The 19,577-nt window shown below is 39.2% G+C and overlaps 1 protein-coding gene across 3 annotated transcripts in view; it reads right to left on the bottom strand.

The window, feature by feature from the left end:
• RASAL2 (RAS protein activator like 2) overlaps window positions 1-19,577 on the bottom strand; it is a 256,627-nt gene that overhangs the window by 124,543 nt on the left and 112,507 nt on the right. For all 3 annotated transcript variants that reach the window (XM_079761430.1, XM_079761431.1, XM_079761432.1), the window contains exons 2-3: window positions 14,178-14,305; window positions 630-756 (exon numbers count right to left, since the gene is read on the bottom strand). In XM_079761430.1, coding sequence (XP_079617556.1) covers window positions 630-756; window positions 14,178-14,305 — 255 coding nt within the window. The remainder of the gene's footprint in view (window positions 1-629; window positions 757-14,177; window positions 14,306-19,577) is intronic.

Raw genomic sequence — 19,577 nt, 5'->3', positions numbered from 1 at the left:
CTGACCTAAATATCTATATATCCATTGGCAAGCACGCAAAATATGAAACAATACATTTGGTAGGAAACAGGGCAAGAGCTGCTCTGATGTTGACAATTTCTTTAGGGTATAACAACTCATATGGGTTTTTTTATTTCTCTCTTCAGTCACCCCTTTAACCATAGTCCCGAATATAACGTACATGAGATATGTAAAATTAGCTCAGCTATAGTAGCCTGATCTGACATTACATTACATAAGACGGAATCAGTAGCTTGAACAGGACACAAACCACTTAATACTAAGTTTCCATACAATACTGGCTACCCAGTTAATCTCAGTACTTCAACAAGATCACCAAATGGTCTTTCAAAATTTAAAGCCAAGCAGTAAACTCAGAAACAATATACCATCCAACTTGTCTAGGGCTGTACAGCAAACTTACGAAGCTTAGATAAATTTTATCTCTGTAAAAATAACTTTGCTGCCACTTGGTTACAAAGAATAAAACTTTCTAATGACTTCTAACTCTTGGTTAACATATCAATGCGCTTCCTTAATGGGAAATACAGGATGTTTTGTTTTATTGTAACACTCAACAAGTCCATAAATTACCAGATAAAAGCTAGCAATTTATTTTATTAGCTTACCCAGTTTAGTGGTGCCCTCTGGTGGGTACTCAGGAAACTGACCCTCGGAAGGGACACTGACAGTTCTTCTCAGGCATCTCCCTTTGGTGGAATCAGCCTGCTGCTCCTGTCCTCCCTCCGTGGGTATCTAGTTAATCAAAAGAAAAAGAGATGAAACTTAATAGTGTGTTCGCCATGACAACTTTTCAATTGAATAATGTTTTCAGTTAATAAAGACAGGAGTTTGTAATCATCAGAGCAAAGTAGAAGAAATGTAGAAATAAAGTATACACAATGGTGAAGTATTACCAACCCCTTTTCAGGAAGCTTTTCTTTTAAAAGAAAACCAAAAGATCAGGAAATGTGAGTATGTAAATTAGCTTAGTTGAAGTATGTACAAATCTTATCCAGGTGTGCATCTGTTTTGGGAGTTCAGGAAACAAAACAAAACACCCACACAAATAAAAGATTCTTTTACATAAGACACTGGTTCACAAGTTCCAATTCTGCCCAATGCTCAAGAAGGTAAATGGAAATAAAAGTCAACCAGAAAGATTTAGCTACAACATTCTCTTAAAAGAAGGTTTTGCTAGATAAAAGTAGTAAAATGATCCAACTTTTCTTTAATTTTAGAATTAAGCACTTATCTCTATATATAAAAGGCTAATATGCTAAGTGTCCCCTCGGGAGTTCAACTGGGAGACCAGGAGTTCGACAGCTCGCTATGATGTACACTGACCACCAGGGGGCGGTGCGAAGTGAAGGAAGGCCCCAGGCGGCAGCTGGAAGGCTCCAATCGGCCCTGATCGCCAGCCAGGCCTAGGGACCCTAACCATGCCCGAATTTCGTGCACCTAGCCTCTAGTAGTTAATAAAATACATTTTCAGTGAGATTTTGCTAGTAACCTTTATCAAAATTAAGAATAGTATTGGTAACATCTTAGTTTGGCAAAATATATCAGTAATTAACCATAGTTTCTTATTTCTTATGGCTCTCATATTGAAATTTCAACAATTTCAATAATAATGACTAGCACTGAGTTCTTACTATGTGCAGGGCTAAGGAATTTACATGAATGACATTATGAGGGAGCCAATATTAATCCCCTTTTACAGATAGGGAATAATTTATTTTTACAAATGATTGCAGTGAATGCATATCACATCAACTGATCTAGAAAAACTGGAATACACACAGGCTTGAATGTATATGTCTTCAACTTTGCCTCAGTAATCTAACTCCTGTGACTGGGGTCAAGCGGGTGATAGCAAGGGAAACTCTCTCTGTGCCACTGAGAATCTGAAAAGCAAAGTCCTAATCCTATCTAATAACAGAGTAACATGTAAATTACCATCACTCTGCTACGCCCACGAATGGGCGGCGGGAGGCTGGGGGGCGGGATTCGGGGTGGCCTATCCGGCCATTGAGAGGCACGGATCCGCTGCCACTGAGGGGGGCTACCCTGCTGTTGAGAGGCGTAGGGAGCAGGACTCCCGCCCCCTGTGCCTCTCAATGGCCAGATCCGCAGCCGCTGAGGGGGCCTGCCGCGGACACCCAGCTGCGCCTCTCAATGGCAGGGTAGCCAGGTATCCACGGCAGCCCCCCTCAGCGCCCGTGGACCATCAAAAGTGGGGGAGCTGGGTGCCTATCTGCTCCAGCACCAGGCCTTTCAGAAGCCTCCACCGAGCCGGAGGCTTCTGAAAGGCCTGGTGCAACAGCGGACAGGCACCCAGCTCCACCGCGAAAAGCGAAAGCGTGTAGGGGACCCTACACGTGCATGATTCAATCATGCACTGGGCCTCTAGTGTCTTTATAATGGACTGAAAATTTTCACACTCTTTATAGGACCAAAAATTCACCATTTCCTCATTACCATAACTATGCTTACATTACTTGCACACTGAGAAATCAAGAAGCAGAATTAACAATGGTAGCATTCTAAAAAAATAAGGGGAAACCAAATAATAGTATCAATAAAGAGATGAACTATTCCAAAAGCACTCTGTAATATAAAACTTTACAAATGGTAATCCAAGTCATCCAGCCCTTTCAGGATGAAAATTACATTATCTCTACTTAAATAATTAAAAGAGTAGTAGAGAGAGGTTAAATAGCTCTCATCTAGTAAGAGGCAAAAATGTAACTTCCACCTGCCTTAAAAGTAGAAAGGAATAGGGGTAAATATAAGTAGAGTGGAAAGTTTGTATCTCTGAACAAACAGAGGAACCTAAATAAACAACCATTTTCCTCAAAGTTCTAAAAGCACCTATTATCCTATATAATAAAGAAGTAATATGCAAATTGACCATCACTCCAACACACAATATGGCCGCCCCCATGTGGACACAAGATGGCCAGCAGGGGAGGGCAGTTGTGAGTAATCAGTCCAGTAGGGGAGGGCAGTTGTGAGTGATCAGGCCAGCAGGGGAGGGCAGTTGGGAGGGACCAGGCCTGCAGGGGAGGGCAGTTGGGGGTGACCGGGCCGGCAGGGGAAGGCAGTTGGGAGTGACCAGGCCTGAAGGGGAAGGCAGTTGGGGGCGACCAGGCCTGCAGGGGAGAGCAGTTGGGGGCGACCAGGCCGGCAGGGGAGGGCAGTTAGGGGTATACTATCTCTCACTTGGGGTATATAGGAGAATAGTATTGACTTTTATTCTAAACCTGCACTTCTTATGAATCTTTTACAACATTATAGATTGATCCCTATGTATTATATTTTTACAAGATATTGATCTACCTGAAAATTAGAGGGATCATATTTCAAGTATTTTCAAACTAAGTTGGAGTTCACCAATCTTTGTACACACCCTAAAATAAGGGGATACCAAATCAGAGAATCAGTTTTAGAAAGTCAATTTTAGAAAAGCTATGTTGTCCATTCTAATTGCCCTAATTTAGTTTACTAGTTTAATTTTTTAAAAGATTTTTTATTGATTTTTAGAGGGAGAGGAAAAGAGAGAAAAAACATCAATGTGAGAGCAGAACATTGATCTGCTACCTGCTGCATGCCCACTACCAGGGGTGGAGCCCACAATCTGGACATGTACTCTGACCAGGAATTGAACTGGCAGCCTTTTGGTGCATAGGACAACACCCAACCAACTGAGCAACACCAGTCAGGACATTTACTAGTACACATTTATTGTTTATATTGAATTAGTCTTTAAAATTTGTATATCTTCCAGGTTCTATAACATGAGAGGAATTCTTTTTAACCTCTTTGGCCTTGTACTGTGCCCTGAGTCCAATTTTTCCTCAGGAAAAAAATAAAATCAAGCGCTTTAATTCATTTCGTTGCAGATGAGGCAAATGGAACACAGTAAGGAGTACATGGCTTCTCAGGGATCTAAGATATGCTAACAACAAAGTTGAACGTAATTTCTGAATCCTGATCCTCTTTGTTAGTTCCAAACAATCCATGACAATGGAGGAGCAACATGCACAAATAAATTTACTTACAAATACTATTTCTATACATACTAGAAGCCCGTTGCACGAAGTTTTGTGCAATAGACTTTTCCTTCACCTGGCTGCCGGCACAAGTTTTCCGCCAGCAGCAGTTTTCCTCTGGCCACCCACCAATCAGAGCGCCTCCAGCCAGCACGATCGGCCACCCCGAGAGGAACTCCGATCGGGAGGCGCTCCGATTGGCAGGTGGCCAGAGGAAAACTGCTGCTGGAGGAATACTGGTGCCGGCAGCCACGCAATCGGCCACCCCGAGTTCCGCCACCAGCGTCTTCCGCCAGCCCCATTGGTCCTTCCGCAGCGCCAGCCATTTAGGCCGGCGGGTGGAGTGAGGGTCGGGGACTCGCGAGTCCCCGCCCCCCGCTCCTACCGCCCGCCAATCGGCCACCCTGAGTCCCGCCCCCCACGCCTCCAGCCGGCCCAATCGTGGGCGTAGCGGAGTGATGCAATTTGCATATTACCTTTTTATTACGTAGGATACCTCATATTTTCTACAAATTGCCTTTCAATTTTTAGAATTATACATAAAATAACTTCAATTTCAATCTGTGTACATGCAGATTAAATAGTCAAGTAAAGAAAACCAAGTTTATGCTAATTATCAAAAGAAAATGCTCTGTAATTTTTTCTCTAATGATGCTTAAATGATGCTCAAGTCTACTGTATCCTGATACAGTGCATGTATGTGATGGGTAAAAGCAGCCTTCTGTTTCAGCCAGGGCATAATTCAGAACTGTTTGCTGTATAAGGCTTCTCATAAGCTTTTCTATAAAAAAAAAAAAAAAAAGAAAGAAAGAAAATAACTCTTCTGCTAAAAGTATCAGCTTCAGACTTTACATTCTAGGAACACCAAATTGCTTGCATTTCCCTAATATAGTCCCTATTGTGTAGTTCAGTGCCTTTGCTTAGTCTGTTGTCTCAGCTTGAAACATTTCCCCCATTTTCTTTTCTATTCTTTACCTACCAGGTAAAACTATTCATCCTAAGGCACAGGACAGACATTGCCTCTCCAGGAGTCTTCCCTTTCTACCAATTCCCTAAGGGAGGAGATTCAGGTACACCTTCCTGAGGTTCCTCCAATAACAGATTTTTCTGTCATTCTACTTACTACATTGAATTATAATTATTCCTTTGAGCAACTAATTCCATGTAAGTTAATAGCTTGTATCTTACCCAGTCAATCCCCAAATCTTAAAATAGCTCCAACCCACAAATGAATGAATGAATATTTAATAGGTAGAGAGGCTGGCCATTGCAGGCAAAGGAAAAAGACATAACATCAGCAAAGAAGTTGGTAAGCATATGACTTTTTTATTTTGTTTTGCCAATTTAATTAGAGTCTCTTCAAGGGGAGAAATGGGGTAGAACACCAAAATATATTATGACTGAATTGGGAGGGCATTAATACCAGACTATGCATAATTCAGGAAGCACTGGGAAAGCTTTCAAGTTTTTAAATTAGAGAAATGGTAGTCTCTTAATTGGTCTTTCTCCTTCCTATCTCTCCCCCTTCCAATACATCCTATAGATTAATATTCATAACACAGCCCAGCTGGTGTGGCTCAGTGGTTGAGCACTGACCCATAAACTATGAGGTCATGGTTCGATTCCTGGTCAGGGCACATGTGTGGGTTGCAGGCTTGATTCCCAGTAGGGGGCATGCAGGAGGCAGTGGATACATAATTTAATTTCTTATAGATGTTTCTGTATCTCTCTCCCTTTCCCTTCCTCTCTCTGAAATCAATAGAAACGTATTTAAAACATATTCGTAACACATAACTTGGATCAAATCCCTTCCTTTCTTAAGCTTCCTTTGGTAACTGCCCATTACCAACAGCATCTTAATGACATAGACTATAGTCCTTTAGAATAAATGGATTTCTTTCTTTTATTCTATCCAGTTTATTTGATATTTCTCAAATGCCATTTTAAAATTATTTGTCTATTTCCACAACTAAATTTGGTATGTGGGGGAGAGAGAACTGTGTCATATTCTTTATAACTCCTAACACATGAATTTTCCACATGATCAACAGGGATACATTATGTATCTGCTGAATAATCTGAAAGTCGTTCTGAATGAAATATGCCATGGGTAGTTACCCCAAGATAAGTAACAGCGGATTTTTGGCTGTTTGTGTAAAAGCCTAATTGCTATTTTCATTAATATATCTGAGTATAAATACTGCTTCCCAAAGCAAGAAAAAAAATTTATCTTAAAATTACATTATTACCACCCTGCTACCTGTGCATTAGTATCCTGCTTTAAAAATCCCACCTACAGAAAGTAGACTCTGAATGAAGAAAAATGGAGCCATGTTAACTCTTTCTAAAGACTTGTTATTGCCAAAGGAACTCAACGAATTTCGGGGGGTTTTTGTTTGTTTGTTTGTATTTTTATACTGGCTGCACTCAGAGGGGTTCATGATTGCTTTCTCCACCATTTCCCTCAACTCCTTAATCTCTGGTTTACTTGGTCTTATCTCTTGCAACCAAAATGGAATTCAAATGGCCTCCTACACCCTCTTTAAAATGGCTTAGTACCAAGCCAGCTGGGGCCTTTCCTGGCATCCGGGCAGGGAAGTGTATCTCATAACACATAAGCAATGTCTATTTGGCACAATTTACATGAAGCAATTTACTAAGCCAGTGAGTCATTTCTCAAGGTGATACTCCTGGCAGACTTCTCTTCTTTCAGCATTCTGCCCAGACCTACCCTTCTGCTACATTCCCAAATTGGCAATCGGTGTATTTAACACTCTTCCCATGTACATCCCCCAGGCAGATTTTTTCCTGTTTCTGACAGGAAACATGCAGAGTTAAGAGACAGCATTAAAAGATCCCACACACTGAATGCACAAGTGATGCTAGACTAATATAATCCTCCCACATTCCAGCAGTGCCTGGCTAAGGATTCAGTTTAAATCCTTACAGAATCTTCTTAATTGATTTCTGTAGCACAGCAATAAACACCCCCATGATTTGTGAAGGTTTAAAACAGCCTTTCAAGATTATTTTAATAGGAAATTCCTTAAATTCCTTATTTCAAGAAATTCTAATTTGTTCGTGAAAACTTGTGAGGATGAGAGAGAGTTATACTCCTGCTGATAGTGAGTGACAGCACACACACACACACACACACACACACTAGATTTCTAATCATTTCTTATAATGAAATTAACAGAATATTAAATTTATCACTTATGTAGTAGTTACAGCAATCGCTTAACATTTTCTTATCCTAGAGACTTAATTCAGTTTTTCCTACTTAATAATGGTAGAACATACCTGTCTTAGGCATTAACTATTTTTGCAAACTATTTCATGAACTGCTCATCCCTTACCTGGGCTACTACAGTAATCTAACTTTCTATTTTCTTGCAGTAACATTCACTCAATTTTCCATATGATTAACAGAGTTACTTTTCTAAGAAACAAATCTGATGATGTCACTGACTTTTTCAAATACCTTTCCATGGTCCAAATCATTTCCAGAATTAAGTCCAAATTCCTTAGCATGGCCTTCAAGGTACTTTCTCATTTGATTCTTGACAACTATCACTTTTCTTCAAGCTGTATTACAAGGATTCTGAGCATTTTGCAATTTACCAAAGAGAGAGATGTTTCCTGATCTGTCTCCTTATACTTGAAATATCCTTCCCTTCTTTTCCTCCAGGTGAGCTTCTATTTCTCCCTGGACATGACCTAATCACAGATTTCTCTGTAAAACCTTTTTTTGGCAATCTCCAGTTCACAGGCAATATCTCAGTTAATCTTTCCTTGTGATTATACTGTAATCTTAAGAAAAAAATAATTTACTGAGGTGAAATTCACTTACCATAAAATTAACCATTTTAAAGTGAATTAATAACTCAGTGACATTTAGTACATTCACAATGTTGTGCAAACACTACCTGCATGGAGTTCCAAATGGTTATAACTTTTAATTTACCATAGTATGTCCCCAAACCTGCATCTTTGCAGTCACAATACTGCACACATAATACATGTTCAATAAATACAGATGGAATCACATATCAACAATAGAAAAGCATTTTATGGATTATTTTTATCCTCTTTTATTACCTAGTTTTAGGGGGAAAACATGGGATTTAAGCCTCATGTTCTGGAAAAAATTTTCACACAAAAAGAAAAGATAAAAGGACAGGTACATCTCCTCTCACACTTACATTAAGAAAATGGATCTTTGAGAATCAAATTTATAATTTGGCTTTTTCAAAATTTATTTAAAAAATATTTATTGAGAATTTACTTATGTGTCAAGAACTGTCCTAAGCACTGAGGGATACAACATTGAACAAAACAGAAAAAAATCCTTGCCCTAAAGCCTACATTCCAGTAGTGGTTAAGAAAGACAATAAACATAACAAATAAATTCTATAGCATTTTAGAAAGTGGCAAATGCTATGGGACAAAAAAAAAAAAAAATAGAGCCACATAATTAGATCAGATGTTCTGGATGGAGATACAGGTGGGATTGCAATTTATTTATTTATTTATTTGATTGATTGACTTGAGACAGAGGGAAAAGGAAGGAAGAAAAGGAGACAAAGAGGGAGAGAGAAACATCTATCTGTTCCACTAACTTATGAATTCATTGGTTGCTTCTTGTATGTGCCCTGATTGGGGATCGAACCAGCAACCTTGGCATATCAAGATGATGCTCTAACCAACTGAGCTACCCGGCCAGGGCAGGGGTGGCAATTTTAAATAGGTGGGTCTATATTAAGCAGGTGATATCTAAGCAAAGAGTTCAAGGAGGTGAAAAAGTGAATCATTCAAAATCTTAAGGGAAAAGCCAAGGCTAAGGCTTTGAGGCAGGAACATGTCTGATGTGCTCCAAGGACAGTGCCGAAGCCAGAGTGGCTGGATCACAGCCACTGAACTAGGAAGAATGGAGCTGTCATTAATGAAGAAAGAGAAGGTCTCTGGAAGGCTTCGGAAGACTAGGGGGATCAGTGTGGGGCTTGTTGAAGATGACTACTACATATTCAAGTAGAGATATGTAATGAGCAGATGGATATGGATTCTAGATAGAGAACAGAGATGTGTAGGCTTAAGACATAAAATTAGGAATCAACAGCATTAGAGGGTGTTTAAGGTCATAAGATGGGATGAGAGTCCTAGGAAGTGATGTCCAAGGACTGGTACTACCCTGTAAAGATTTGGAGAGAAGAGAAATCTGCAAAGATGACTTAGAAGGAATTGCCAGAGAGTCAGGAAGAAAACTAAGAGAGCACAGTGTCAGGGAAGCCAAGGGAAGAGAGTTGTTTTAGAAGAAGAAATGAGCCATCAACTGCATTAAATGCCACTGACAAATTAAGTCAGATGAGAACTGACCACTGAATTTAGTAATCTGGAGGTCATCAGTGAACTTAACAAGAGTAATTTTGGCAGAGTACTATGGGTAACAGTCTGATCAAAGTAGGTTTAAGCAAGAACAAGAAAAGAGGAATTAAGAGACAGTGAGCTTACAAGTTTCGAGAATTTTTTATATTAAGGGAAGCAGAAAAGGATGGTAACTGGATGCAGAAGTGAGGTTGATATCAGCTTATTTTTTCTTTTAAGATAGGAGAAATAATAGCATGCTGGTGAGGATGAACTAGTGGACAGCAAAAAATTGAAAAACTAAAGGGTTGCGGGAGAATTGCTAGTGCTACATCCTTGGAATGGGCACCCATGCAGGGACGGATTGTCGGATTGTGGTCAGTTGAACCATAGTCAAAGGAGGGAAGTCAGGGTATAGGAAACAGGTGCTGGTGGATAGGTAGACATGGCAATGGAGTACGCAGAAGTTCTCAGAAGAGTGCTTGAATCTTCTCAGTGAAGTAAGAAGCAAAGTAGTCAATTGTAAGCGAGGGTAATAGAAAAGGGATTTTTAGAAAAGAGGAAGAAATGTAAAAAAAAATCTTGGAAATCACTTTGGATTGTGCTACTCAAAGTGTGGTCCAATGTGCTGCTCTACAAATTGCTTGTTACTAATAAACAATGTAACAATACAGAAGTTGAGATCAGTGGATTTGTCTCATTGTACAACACACTTTCCAGGAACATGTGTAAGTTTTGTAATTCTATTCCTTCTTTTCCTATGTTATGATCACTCTGTGAATATTTTTAAAATTGTAATTTTATTTTTGTTAAATCTAATAAAAATTTTGGGTTTGTATTTTTGTCTTTTTTACAAATTTCATTTTATTGTATTTTATTGTTCACAATGAGGTGGGAGAAAAAAATGGTCCTTCACCATACATAGATTGAGAAACACTCGTCCAGAAGAGCTGCACAATAATTGGACTAGAAAAATGTTTTGTAATTGCCAAGCAACATTAGGGACTTACATGAGGCTTACAGTCATTAGTTTAAAGACCATCAGTATGGTGGAGTGATTTTCTCCAGACACATTATGCTGCATGGAAGCAGGCAGGGAAGATGAGGAGCAGTATTTAAGTGAGTTGTCTCACTGTCAAGTGAGAATGATGATACAAGAGAAGGACAAGGGAATAGTGTGCAAGGGAGCAATGGCAATGATTGACCATAATATTCAGGCCGGGTGAAGGGGGAAGAAAGGGTATCAGAGGTGTGAGGGGCAGACAAGGTGTAAAGGGGTTGGGGAGAGGTCAGACAGGAAGCAGCCATGGGAGGAGAAGGACAACTACTATAGGCAGCATGGTCTGAGGGCTGTGGGAGAAAAACAGCCAACACTTGACAGGACCTCACAGAAGACAGTATCCTCAGGGAAGATACAAGTTCTCATGAGACCAAAAATTAAGGGACTTGCCGAAACCAGTTTGGCTCAGTGGATAGAGCGTCGGCCTGCGGACTGAAAGGTCCCAGGTTCGATTCCAGTCAAGGGCATGTACCTTGGTTATGGGCACATCCCCAGTAGGGGGTGTGTAAGAGGCAGCTGGTCGATGTTTCTCTCTCATCGATGTTTCTAACTCTCTACCCCTCTCTCTTCCTCACTGTAATAAATTAATAATATATATATATATATATATATATATATATATTTTAAATTAAGGGTCTCCTTCAGGAAGAGGTGGAAGAACTGCTGAATTTGCTGCTGATGGACCATAAGTTACAGAGGGCAGAGTGAAGGGGTTTCAAGAGGTAGGGAAGAATGAGTGAATGGCAGAGACAGAAAAGGAGATTTACAGAGCCAAAAGTAGAGTGTGGGAGTTGATGAGTTCCCTGGGCATCTAGGGTTACTTATGATGACTGGCATGAAAAGGCATAAAGTACCTAAGATACTGTTTTTAGAAAATTATTCATCATGGACAGTTATTTTATGAGACAGATGGGGACCCAGGCCTGGATTATTCAAAAGATCAGTAATATCTAACCAGTGGATTACTAGATGTACCGGTTAATAATGTGGATTTTGTAATCAAAGAAAACACGATAATTTCAAGAAAAGCATCAAAAGTGCTTTATTCAAAGTAATGTCCATTGATACCTACACATTTCCCCATCTTTTAGGTAATTTGTGGATACCGTCCCAATAGAACTTGCCTTGTTTTGAGGCAAACCATTCAGAGACCCAATTTTCCACTTCTTCATATGTTTTGAAGTACTGCTCAGAAAGTGCATGTGCCATAGATCGGAACAAGTGGTAATCTGAAGGAGCAAGGTCTGGTGAATACAGCGGGTGGGTTAATACTTCCCAGGCAAGACCTTTTAACGTGTCTTTAACTGGTTTTGCTATGTGTGATGGTGCGTCATCATGAAGCAAAATTACTTTGCCATGTCTTCTGGCCCATTCTGGTTCTTTCACAATCAATGCATGGTTCAAATTGATTATTTGTTGTCGGTAGCGATCAGTATTAACAGTTTCACCTGGTTTTAGAAGCTCATAATACACCACACCTTCCTGATCCCACCAAACGCAGAGCATTGTCTTCTTTCCGAAGCGATTTGGCCTTGTAGTCTATGTTGATGGTTGACCTGGATCAACCCATGATTTTGTGCGTTTGGGATTCTCAAAATAAATCCACTTTTCATCGCCAGTCACAATTCGATGCAAAAAATACTTTCTTTCATGTCCATTGAAGCAACATTTTACTGATGACTTTTCGGTTTTCCATTTGTTTTTCGTTCAGTTGATGTGGTACCCATTTTCCTTCCTGTAAAATATTTCCCATTGCTTGTAAATGATCAGAAATTGTTTGCTGAGCAACTTTTAATCTTTCTGCAAGTTGTTTTTGAGTTTGACAAGCATCTTCATCCAATAATGCTTGTAATTGTTAGTCTTCAAACTTTTTCGGTTGACCTGGACGTTCTTTGTCTTTCACATAGAAATCATCCCTTTTATAGCGTTTAAACCAGCGTTCACAAGTTTCTTGGGATGGAGCACGTTCACCATAAGCTTCCCAAAGTATTCAGCAGCACTTCTCTTCAAAATAAAGTAATGAATTATAACTTCCCGCAAATACTCTTTTTTTGGCACGAAATTCACATTTTTAAGTGTAAAAATATCTATGATGTTAATACCTTCAGCAAATTTGACATATGAAGTTTTGAAGCTTGTTGTCAAGACAACAAAATAGCATACATATCAAATCACATATATATCAACATATGTGTAACTCCATCTATTGAAAAAAAATCTGCCTTATTAACCGGTACACCTAGTATATTTTGTTTCTAGATAAGGCATGTTTATGCTATCTGTCTTTAGGCTATTACATTTCTTACAGTACTAAGCTGAATAAAATGTAAGGAAGGGCATAAAGGTGACAAATGATCTGTTCATAACTGTGATTTTTTAAAAACTGAAGACAGAGTAGGTTGGTTAAAATGTGCATTTTGAATGATCTGTTTATTCAAATTGGTAACTAAAAATCTTCTCTACTAATATTCACTCTACCAATTTTTATTATTTGTCTACTTAATATAAACACAGTCCACATATACTAGACTGCTCGAGAAAAGGACCCTTTTAAAAATTATTTTAATAAAATTAAATTTGATAGTATTAAAGTATTATTTTACTTACTATATTGATACTCTACCTATAGGTGTGTGTGTGTGTGTGTGTGTATATATGTGTGTGTATGTATATATATATATATATATGTGTGTGTGTGTGTATATATATATATATATATATATATATATATATATACACATACATACACACACACACACACAGTATATTTGGCAATTATCTTTCTCTTTCATTGAATCAGATCTTTTCTTCTCCTTCCCTTCCATTATCCCTTTGTCAAGATCATATTCATTATTTTTTTTATGTTTTGGAGGTTGGGAATAGGATGGCTTACTGGTCCTACTAAATCAGAATGGCAACATGTGATAAATCACCAATAATGAAATGAATTATTTGGATGTGGAATTTATTTGATAAATAAAGTAGTCATAGTATATGGTAAGTTCAAGGGGTTCTGCTGTTATTGTTTTTTACTTTTTTGTTTAGAGGGACAGAAAGTTCACCTAGAACAGCACTAATTACATTCTGTCTGCCTCTCTAGATCTACTCTCTGTCCTTCTCTCCCTTGCAGTGTGTTTCAGGAAGCAAACCTCTACAGAACACATCAAGAGTAATCTTATCCTCTGACTTCAAGTTAGGTTTGGCCAGTAGGTAACAATGACAAGAAGTCGGGCCCTAACTGGTTTGGCTCAGTGGGTAGAGCGTCGGCCTGTGGACTCAAGGGTCCCAGGTTTGATTCCGGTCAAGAGCATGTACCTTGGTTGTGGGCACATACCCAGTAGGGAGTGTGTAGGAGGCAGCTGACCGATGTTTCTCTCTCATCGATGTTTCTAACTCTCTATCCCTCTCCCTTCCTCTCTGTAAAAAATCAAAAAAATATATTTAAAAAAAGAAGAAGTCGGAAGTCAGGAGAAGAGAGAGTGTTGATTTTCCCTTGCGTCCTCCTTGCTGGCCATTTTTGTATTGGTAGAGGCTGTGTTCTTTTGTGTAGAGCTACAGCAACTGCCAAGCAGCCCTCTCATGCAGCTATGGTTTATCATTCATACAACCTCATTTTCATAAATGCAAATAAAAACTATATTATGTCAGGAATTTGGTCAGAAAAGGGAAGTAGCTTTTCTCAATAATATCTTTCTCACCTCCTTCTCCTTGTTGAGCAACACCAACTGGCTGTCTGTGAGGATGCAATACTTCCGCTCCCATGTTGTCGTATCAGTGTAGGGTGACTGGCCACAAGACAGACGATGCGTAGGTGGCCCTTTCACATCTGGGTAACAAATATGAAAAACAAAAGTGACAAATCATTATCCTACTTAGCAAACTAGTATTTCAAATGTAACATTCTTCAAAATCAAATTAGAGATGAGTCTAAACATGAATCTCAATGGTAAACTAAAATCTTAACTTTTTCTTAGGAAAATAAAAACTGTTTTAAAAAAAAGAAAGACAATAAAAACTGTTAACAAAGAAGTATGCAGAAAAGAGGGCTGAAACCCTCTATCATCATAAGCACAAACTTGACAAAGTAATCACTACTGTATATGTCCTAAAATAATGAAAGGTCACTTCAAAGCTAAACCAGTATCTTCCTATCTAATAAAAGAGTAATATGTAAATTGACCATCACTCCAACACACAAGATGGCCACCCCCATGTGGACACAAGATGGCCGGCAGGAGAGGGCATTTGTGGGCGATCAGGCCAGCAGGGGAGGGCAGTTGGGAGGGACCAGGCCTGCAAGGGAGGGCAGCTGGGGGTGATCAGGCCTGCAGGGGAGGGCAGTTGGGGGGGATCCAGGCCTGCAGGGGAGGGCAGTTGGGGGGGACCCAGGCCTGCAGGGGAGGGCAGTTGGGGGGAACCAGGCAAGCTGGGGAGAGCTGTTAGGGGCGACCAGGCCTGCAGGGGAGGGCAGTTGGGAGGGACAAGGACTACAGGGGAGGGCAGTTAGGGGTGACCAGGCCAGCAGGGGAGGGCAGTTAGGGGCAATTGGGCTGGCAGGGAAGCAGTTAGGCATCGATCAGGCTGGCAGGGGAGTGGTTAGTGGGTGATCAGGCTGGCAGGCAGAAGCAGTTAGGGGCAATCAGGCAGGTGAGTGGTTGGGAGCCAGCAGTCCTGAATTGTGAGAGGGATGTCCAACTGCCTGTTTAGGCCTGATCCTGGTGATCGGGCCTAAACGGGAGGTCAGACATCCCTCGAGGGGTCCCAGATTGGAGAGGGTGCAGGCTGGGCTGAGGGACACACACCCTCCCATGCACGAATTTCATGCACCGGGACTCTAGTTCAAAATAAAGAGTGAAGGTGACTCAGAGACAAGAATAAAAGATAGAGGCCCTGGTCATTAAGAAGAAGATGCTGTCGCTTGCACACTTTGAGAGTACTGTTGACCTAGAACTGAGAAAGTGAAGTTATTGGCAGCTTAGAACTTTAAAAAGCCTTTCTTTCTAGTTACTCATAATAATTAGGATAGCTATAAAACTATATAGTTACTCATAAGAATTAGGATAGCTAGAAAAACTATAGCATATTACCACTAGAGGCCAGTAATACCTTAAAATCATAGGAAGCATTTTTCTCGTTAAGATCTAAACATATTACCATCATGTCTCTGAGATGAAGGTATACAATGTCAAAGCTAAATGTCTCCACTCTGCTAAATGTCTCATTACCCTATAAAATACCAAGTGGTTACCATTACTTTGTCACTTTAAAATTTTTTCATATAAACCATTCACTCATTTGGGCTGTTGTAAACCTTACAATATATCTTAATCATAAGAACACATTAGATCTGTTAAATAAGACTTTATGGCAGTTCAATATATACTAAAAGATCTTTAGCTATGAAGGACTAACACCTTTCAGGAATATACTTGCAGGAATCATTTAAAATACATTACTTATTACTGTTTAATTATTATGCTAAAGGAGCACCTCAAGCTGAAGAAGAAAACAAAAACCCCTGAGAGCAGGAGAGTTGTGAATCATAAGAAAGAGCATTTTATCTATTAGATGCGTGTTTTCATTACTATTACTTTCTACAGACTTTCAGTTTTTTATCACAGAATGGTATTACTGGTATTGACTGACTGAAAGAAAGTTAAAATGATAGCCTATACCCGTGGTCGGCAAACTGCGGCTCGCGAGCCACATGCGGCTCTTTGGCCCCTTGAGTGTGGCTCTTCCACAAAATACCACGGCCTGGGCGAGTCTATTTTGAAGAAGTGGCGTTAGAAGAAGTTTAAGTTTAAAAAATTTGGCTCTCAAAAGAAATTTCAATCGTTGTACTGTTGATATTTGGCTCTGTTGACTAATGAGTTTGCCAACCACTGTCCTATACCATAATTACTCAAATATGAATAACTATACCCTGAGTTCTATAGAAAGTAAACAAGTCAGAAATTAGGGTAGTTTAGGTATATGTCTATCTTCTTAAGGCCCCTTATTGTGTCCATTATTATCTTCAGTGCTCCTTTGGACTTAATTGCCTATTCTCTCTAAAATGTGTTGCTCTACATGTTTTGGGGAACTTATCAACTACCCTCTAAAATAATTTTAAAATGTTACTAGGACTTGGCTGGAAAAGTTCACCAACTGTTTCCCCCTATTTTCCTGCTTCTTCTAATCTCCTCTGCACTGTGCATAGCAGGATTCACTATATCTACAGCTTCGCTATACCACACCAACTCCACCCTCAATTCTCTTCTTGTATTCCAAGCATCTTAAATTACTTTAAAGTTTTCTTTATACTTTAGAATTTCCTAAAATTATCACAAAAAGCTTCAAAGGAACTGACTCTTAATCCTTTTTGACACAATAGGAGATTCTCGCCTATAATTGAAAGTCATATCAAAGTTGATTTTCTTCCCTGGCCGGAGTGGCTCAGTGGTTGAGCGTCCATCTATGAACTACGATGTCCAGGTTTCATTCCTAGTAAGGACACATGTCTGAGTTGTGGGCTCGATGCCCATTAGGGGGGGCATGCAGGAGGCAGCCAATCAATGATTCTCTCTTAATTATGTTTCTATCTCTCTCTTCCTCTCTCTGAAATCAACAAAAACTTGTTTTTAAAAAGCTGATTTTCTTAATGTGATTTGGATAACCAATTGGATTAGATTTTTACCACAATGTAGGCCTATTTTTAGAGCAAATACCAAGACTACCTCAACAGAGATGATACACCTACTTTATGTGGAAATGTGGTGGTTTTGTGGCCCAGACAAGTTTTCATTCAAATGACTAACCTTCTTATGTAAGTTAGCCATGGGTGACCTAACTGCCCACTGTAATTTAATTTGAACAGTAGTCTTATGATCTCTAGTAAGCAAGAAAATATTGACAGCGCCTGTCCATAAAAGTTAGAATATAGAATACTATATTTATAGCATAACGTGGGTTTCCTGACAAAATATAAATTAGTATCAGCACTGAATGTCCCTGTGTCATCCAGAGTAATTCTCTTAAAGACTCACTGGAAATTCCATTAGGCATATCTATAAATATCCACAAATTAACTTTTCTCTTAGAAGGTTAGCATCTTGTCTCTTCCAGACTTAGAAAGCATCTCAAAAGACTTACAATAGAAGAGTAAAAAAGGGATCCAATTAGAAGCAGAAATAGGCATAGAGTGAAAAAGACTAAATCTATGACCCAAATATGAAGAATGTCAAAGAAAAAAAAAATTGCTGTGGGAAATTTTATTTTTGTGTCTTTCAGCTCCTTAGAAATTCATCTGTGTTGCTTTTGAATCACATTATTTACAAGCCACATTTTTAAAAAATCCCAACATAAGTTAAAAGCAATTGTTAACATCCCAAATCTATTTACTGCCATTCAAAACAAGTTTTACAGAGGATTCTATAGAGAAATTCATTCCTCCAGCTAAAACACAAACTCTAATTTTCATTCAGTCTCAACAGCCTTTCATTGATTCTAAGTACTACCTAAAAAAACCACAAAGACACAGTTTTGGGAAATCTATCTGTATCAGGGATATTTTTTTAAATATATTTTATTGATTTTTTACAGAGAGGAAGGGAGAGGGATAGAGAGTTAGAAACATCGATGAGAGAGAAACATCGATCAGCTGCCTCCTGCACACCCCCTACTAGGAATGTGCTCGCAACCAAGGTACATGCCCTTGACTGGAATCGAACCTGGGACCCTTCAGTCCACAGGCCGACGCTCTATCCACTGAGCCAAACCAGTTAGGGTGTATCAGGGATATTTTAATACATTAAAATAGAAACACATTTCTAACAAGTAGTTGTAAACTGCCTAGGTCTGAACTCTTGTAGAAAGGTGTGTGTGTGTGTTTATTTCCATGCCAGAACTAACCTGGTTTAGAAATGGCAAGTTCTTCCCAATATTCAAATTTCAATGATCAGATTTGTTTTGGTTCTGAATTTGATTAGAACCCCAAGTCAAGTATAAGCATATATATATATATATATATATAGCTAATATGCAAAGTGTCCCCTCGGGAGTTCGACCAGGAGAACGGAGTTCGATCGCTCGCTATGACGTGCGCTGACCTCCAGGGAGCGGCGCAGAACATGGCAGGCAACCAGCGGTGGGGGGAGGGGGGTGCTGAGGGAGCAAGGGAAGGAGGAAGCAGGGAGGCAGGGAGGCGGGGAGGCAGGGAACCTGATGGACCCTGATCACTGGCCAGGCCTAGGGACCCTACCCATGCCTGAATTTCATGCACTGAACCTCTAGTTTCTTTATAAAGTTTCAGAATTAAAGTCACTAATATCTTATAGAAGTAAAAATACATATAAATAACTTTAAAACATAGCTATAGTACTTTAACTAGCTAAGGACACATCAATTTCCCTAAGTACACAAAGGACTATTTTCTCTTAATATTTTATAAATGTGATAATGCTGCCTGCCCTAGGCCTAGGCCAGATGCTATTAATTACTTCCCATCAATACAATATATTTTAAGTTATTCTATTTCATTCTTAAAGTATAGAAAGAAAAAACAAACCCATCAGGGATATTAAAATGAAGTTTAATCTTATTTATTTTATGCCTCATTACCTCCCCACCTCCATATTCCATTAAAATGTCAGAAAATACCTTGCTTCCAGAATAAACAAAAATTTTCTTAAGTTGATAACCATCCAATCAGTAAAATCATTGCCTGTGAAGTCCGCTTAGTCCTAACATACAATGAACCTCAGGACTGGCAAGTTACATTACAGTGCACACGAATCAATGGCTCCAGTACATTTAAATATGGTCACACTAACCCTGGTGAATAATAAGGGTACTGAGTAATAAATGATTCTGTTTTATAAAATCATAGTTCAGAAATGAGTGCTTTTATGAAAATATAAGTTTTAATCCTTATCACAAATTCACAATGAGACCACAACTATTTGTTAAAAATTTATATTATGTATCTTAACCTTAGGTAACCATTTTAGTTTTTCTTCAATTACAGGCTTAATTTCTAAGCTACTGAAACATTGGTGTCTAGTCAGTAAATACCCTATGCTTACCATCACCCTTTCTTTCTAAGAGTAAAAGAGGGC

This window comes from Cnephaeus nilssonii, assembly GCF_951640355.1.
Source record: "Cnephaeus nilssonii genome assembly, chromosome: 21".
NCBI lineage: Eukaryota > Metazoa > Chordata > Mammalia > Chiroptera > Vespertilionidae > Cnephaeus > Cnephaeus nilssonii.
Note: the sequence above shows the minus strand (reverse complement) of the source record. Positions and strands in the feature narration are given on the sequence as shown.